Source organism: Canis lupus, chromosome 18 (assembly GCF_048164855.1).
Source record: "Canis lupus baileyi chromosome 18, mCanLup2.hap1, whole genome shotgun sequence".
NCBI classification, from domain to species: Eukaryota; Metazoa; Chordata; class Mammalia; order Carnivora; family Canidae; genus Canis; species Canis lupus.
Genome location: NC_132855.1, coordinates 7,145,703 through 7,151,702, shown reverse-complemented (window position 1 = coordinate 7,151,702; position 6,000 = coordinate 7,145,703). Strand labels below are relative to the sequence as shown.

At 31.9% G+C, this 6,000-nt stretch overlaps 1 protein-coding gene across 26 annotated transcripts in view; it reads left to right on the top strand.

Annotated features, from left to right (window-relative positions):
- The window catches only part of FOXP2 (forkhead box P2), a 554,812-nt gene that overhangs the window by 402,132 nt on the left and 146,680 nt on the right, over nucleotides 1-6,000 (top strand). For 5 of the 26 annotated variants that reach the window (XM_072783386.1, XM_072783387.1, XM_072783388.1 and 2 more), the window contains exon 3: nucleotides 3,494-3,551. The exons of the other annotated variants lie outside the window; for them this stretch is intronic. In XM_072783386.1, the coding sequence (XP_072639487.1) occupies nucleotides 3,496-3,551 (56 nt within the window). In that variant the 5' untranslated portion in view covers nucleotides 3,494-3,495. The remainder of the gene's footprint in view (nucleotides 1-3,493; nucleotides 3,552-6,000) is intronic. 26 annotated transcript variants of the gene reach the window in all.

Genomic DNA, 6,000 nt, shown 5'->3' with positions numbered 1-6,000 from the left:
TTACAAAAATTATATAGAAACCACATTTGGTATACATAGGCATAAGAAGTTTTGTATAAAACTCCCTTGTGGGATTTTAACGGAATTTTACTTACAAACAAGTTAAAGTAAAATGTGAAATTTCTTCCTTAAAAGCAAAGCCATAGTAAGATGGTATGGAAGGAGACAAAGCAGTCTTAGACAACCCTCCGCAGTTGTATCCAAGTGACAAATGCAGAAAACCTCCAGGGTTGCCAAAAAAACTGTTTGAGTTTGCCAAGGAGTTATTGCTGTTGCTACAGTTATAAAAACACATTCTGGAGTTTGTTGTCCTTATTCCCTATGTTTGTCTTGTGAAACTGATAGTATGTATGTCCTTTAAAGTAACTTTTTGTTATATAATATAACCATTGTTTTGTATAATCCTACCCAGAGTACATAGAACATTGTTTGGGGGGAAGAAACATTTTTAGGGTGTAATTATTAAATGTGTGGTAGGTAGGATCTGAGGTTACATAAAACATCTTTCAAAATGTCTATCAGCTCTGTTGAAAGATAAGCAGTGGTTTTTCCTGAATCATGTGTTACGTACACATCTGATAAGGTAAGCTTAGTTTGAAAAACAGTAAGCATCTTCCTTGTTGCTTTATTTTACCAAAACAGTCTTGGAATTTTTTCTGGCCTAGGTGTCTATTTTCATTTTCAGGTGTACTCCCAGATGTTAGTAACTAAGTCTTATATGATGGCCTCCTGAAGTTTAGTATGTATGACAGGGAATTATAGGCTACTGATCTACACAATCCAGAAACTACTTATTATGTAAAAGCTGGATTAAATTTTTGGTCCCTAGACAAATTTGAGATGAGAATGTATATTCTTGGGAACAGACCCATTTGCGGGAGGTGGGTGGGAAGAAGGAGGACTTGTGGAGAGGGGATGTGTTCCAATAGTCTAAAGTTCAAATGTCTGCCATGATTGCAAAAGTTTTGTTGAATCAGCCTGAGTTTAAGATTCATATTGATTTTTTTAAAAATAAATTTTACACTCTGTTGTTTAAACTAATCAGTAATTTTATGGCGACACACTTTCCTCACTGTCATCTCTCCCCAAGTAATGACAGTGATTGGAGTCTTTCCATCGAATTGTCTTATTCCATGACAGCCTCGCCATATATTTGCATGACAGAGAAAAACTTACATAAAAGTCACAGAAGATGGCAAATGAAATCTTTCCCTCACTGTGACTTCAGAGTAGGAGTTTTTCACTGTTGTTGGTATATAGCAAAGGAGGTTTAAATGCTGGCAGCATAAGCCAAAGGTAGGAGCTGATGTTTCGACTATTGGGAAACACACTACATATCGTCCTAATTCTGTTTTAACATGTCTCGACAAAATAGACAAAATAGTTGTTCCTTCCTCCCCAAAGCTAAGTCCAGTAGAAGTTTCTTTATTCTGGTTACCAGGGCATCTCTGGAAAGAATGGCTGGGTTTTAGATTTTCTTTCTTTCTTTCTTTCTTTCTTTCTTTCTTTCTTTCTTTCTTTCTTTCTTTTCTTTTCTTTTCTCTTTCTTTCTTTTCTTTCTTTCTCTCTTTTCTTTTTTGTTTTGTTTTGTTGTTGCATTGGAAGGCAAGATTTGATACTTTGTTTAACTAAAATATACATAATTTTTCTTAGATAACACACACATATGGTAGGAATATTAATGACTCTAAAATCAGTAATTGTCGCTCATGTACCAGATGTGTAAATAAAATTTTGAGAAGTTCTCAATTTTTGCTATTTTATTGTGAAAGGGTGATTGAAAGCAATTTAAATACCTTTTAACAATTGCAGGTGCTAACCATTACTACTAAGACTTTTCTTGTGTCACTTATATTTAGTGTTTTATGATGCCTATTAATACGAATGTATCTCCATTGTATAAATTATAAAACTGTAGTTTTTTTATTATTTTGTGTTTTAATCAAGTCGAATGCCAGAAAGTCATAGGAATGAAAAGATGGTTTTTATGAATGAGAATTGAGAAATAATGAATGAAGACTTATCTCTTCATCAAAATATATACCGTGATTAATATAATGTGAGGCTAAAGTTAGTATTTCATAGTATTTAATAAGTTTAGCAACTATAAGCATACTGGGATTGTGTTTAAAACCTAACAGCATTCTATACTAGGTTACATATGTTGTTAAATGAGGATATTAAGTAATGCTTATCCTTACATCTGCAAATACCATTTAATGTGAGTTGCACTATTAGCCACTTATGTTAAAGAAAAAGGTTGAATATTTTTTCTTAAAAATCTTAACCATTTAATATGAAATTAACACTTTAAATCTCTTATGATTTTCTCACAATCAGTTCTTTTTCTACTTAACTAAGAATTTAACCAATCTTTCAAAGTAGAATTGGTATAAATTATCTCTTAAAATTCATAAAGATAATTGAACACGTTTCAATATATGAACTTGTAAAGGCTAGGTATTTTGTGCTTATAATAGATCATGGTGGTTTGTGTTTTATCAGACACAAAACATTGTTAGAAGAACAAAAAAGAGCGTGTGTTTTTTCATTTTAAAATATAGTTTTGATGGAGAACTATTTTATAAAGTTTGAAAAAATACAGATTTTTTAAAAATCTGTTTTGATGGCTCAAGTCACAAGAACAATATTAGGTCTTGTTACACACAACTGATTTATTTTAAATGTTGAAAAATGGTAGCCAGATTTGAAGTGTGACATGGTAAAGATCCTATTTCTAGCATAGTATTTATTTACTATTATTTTTTCATTTAAATTTTTTCAGAGTTTTGTGCTACAGATGGCATAGATATTAGCCTATCTAATACTAAATGGAAAGAAAAAAATCACATCTGACAAGCTTGAGTACCAATTGTAGTAGTAATTTCGCTTTCATGTATAGATATCTGAATATATGTATTTGAAACATGTTTACATTTTCTATTCATTACATAAAGCACCAATTGAGTAGGTCCAATCATTAGGTACATTGATTAATGACATATTGATGAATAATATATAAAGATTGTGATGCAAATGGGCCCTGATATTAACCTATGCATTACCAGATGTTTCTTCTTTACATGCTTACTATGCACCCCAGAAAACATATATAACAGCTGAAGACAGCCTCTTCTCTTGATTTGTGATATTTATTTATATCCACTCATAGCAGTTCCTAGACATAGTATACCCATAGTGATCCTAAAAAAGAAAAGTTAGCCAAAGAGAGTAAGTAATGCTTTCAATTTCATGAAACTAATTTCGAGATTAAAAAGAGTAAACTTCTTTTACTCTTTTTAAAAGCATACATGCCCACCCACACACAGACACATATTTGTATATGCATATGCACACATGCACACTTCCATAATCTGTAAATCAAAATTTTCTTTTGTAAAATACAGTATCAGTTTTCTAGCCTATGACAAATCTACTTAATTTAGTTTAGGTATGAAAATTGGTCGCATTATTGTTCTTGTTACATTTACAGCCATGAGACAGACTTGTGGTTCTTCAACAGCTGTGCAGAGCAGAGACGTAAATTTAAGGTAAATGACATTGCTTTGCTATCTTAGATGAATATTAGTATATAGTACTGTAATCACTTCCTTCATCGTAGGTTAATATCTAATATAAGCTTCTCTTTGCCAATAGGTAATTAAATATTTTTTAATAACTGTGCTAAACAGTTCAAGAATGGACAAATAAAAAGCCAAAGTGAGTTAAACTTAGGGGTGTTATTCTGACTCTGCCACAGACTAGTTACAAAAGTTTAAGGAAGCCACGTAACACTTCTAAAATAGACATTGGGCTGATTGGCGAAATATTATAATCTGTGCTTACAGATTTTTTTTTTGAAGTAAGTTATAGGCATCTTAATTTTTTTAGGAATAGCCGTATCTTGAGTATTAGCTTATGAGTTAAGGAGTATGTTTGTTTGTTTTCAGTTACAAGGCACTTTTTTTTTATTAACATACCATAGCCAAAAATAATGTTTTGGAATCAAAGAATTGGAAACACTGTGCAAGTGTCATTTTGTACAATATCTGAGGAAACTTTGTTCTGTTTAATGCCTTGAAGTAGTTTTACAAATAATTTTAAGAGAAATATAAGCTACGTAAAGAATTACTTTACCTATGTATTTACTTTAATAATCTACATTAAAATAGGTTGTGATAATAATGCAGTTTAATGAATTTCTACCTTTATCTACTTCTTCAGTCCAAAATGCTAAAATTAACATCTGCAGGCAAAACAAGAAATTCTTTAGTAAACTAATCAGCACTTCTACAATTTATATTCTAGGAAAAAATCAAGAATAAAGTATAAAAAGAAATAATGAAATACATATTTTGGGAGAAAATACTATAGATATAGAATTAGACATTGACAAATATGTTTTAGGAAATAATAAAAGTTCATGCATGCAGTGGTAAAGAATAATATTGAATACTTCCTTTTCAACATAATTTCTGATTTCTAATACGTAAGAATTAGAGAACAGCTAAAACACATTTTGTTTCAAATACTGAAAGTAACATAAGGAAATTTGCAATGTGGATTTGAGTAAATTTATTGTGATGCAGATAATTTAAGAAGATTTTTTTATCTATATTTTCTGTGTATCCAAAAGTTAAGCATTAAGTCTAATACACTGTTTTTATATCATAAATAATAAATTTTAAAGGAGTTTAACTTAAAAACTATTCACAAGGACTGCCTATGCCTTGTGTAGTCCTAATTTTCCCATTATGGTAGAGAACATTTCTTAAAAGGCAGTGTGAAATAAGCAGTTTTACAAGAATGTTACAGAATAAAATCTTCCTCAAAATATTGTGATGTTGCCACCTGTGGCCAGCTGCTCAAGGCTGACACCCTGTGGAGGAGGCCCTAGGATGTCCAGTCCATCATTGCTAAGTGTGTTTGTGTGGAAAACTTGTGTATGATCCATTCATGGCATGTAGGAGAAAGAATATGTGTTTTGAATCTGAAGCCTACCTTGCCGTTACTTAATTATTAGGACTTTGGGTAGAGTCCTTGGAGTCTATCTCTTCAAGGCTGTTACCACATCTCTAAAAAGGGAATAAGGATACGCATGTTGCAAGATTGTTATGAAAACTAAAAAAGAATATTGTATAAAGTAGCATAAATTCTTGTACATAAGTGAATTAAATAATTCCCATTATGATCAGCTCCATAAAATTGATACTTAATCCAAGGTTATGACAAATATTCTATAATATCTTTCCTTTTATTTGGCCATAGTTTTCACTATTCACCATGAATGCCTAATTTATAAGAAAGCAGTAGTGAGTATTCCAGCTATTATTCAAGTATCTCCCCCTGCTAGAGGTCCCCACAACACCCATATTTCACACTTGCCCCACGTAAACTTATATTTTAATGTTTGTCTTTCCTACTAGACTGTGAGCTCTATGTCAGCAGGGACCATGAATGTCCTGCTCATCTCTAGTGGCTAACAATGCCTCGTGAATAAAAGAGCTCAGTAAATACTTGTATAGATGGTATGAGCCCTAAATGTCAAGCTAACAAGTATGTACTCTATGGTTTAGGTAGCAAGGCTTTAAAGGTTTTTCATAAGCAAGTGATATGATCAAACCAGTGTTTTGTGAAGATCTAGTCAACAGTGGAGCATTTGGAGGATGTTATTGGGGAGGGGAATTGTGAGGGATCTGGATTAAGGATAAACTTTTTAAAAATTACTTAAATAGACACATGATGAATTGAGCCCAAACTAGAATTGAGTCCGAGGTGGTGGCAAGAAAAGTAAGTTGAAGTAGCAAACATTTAGAAAATTAGAACTTGACAGAGGTTATATATAGCCAGAAAGAAATATTTGTGAAATAATCCAGAAGTGATAAATGAATCCATGAGAGAGGAGAAGATTTCTGGAAAAGATGATTTACCAAGAGGAGCTCAGTAACATCCATATTTTTTAGAGGCAAGAAGAGAAAGAAGCAGAGAAAAAAAAGAGGG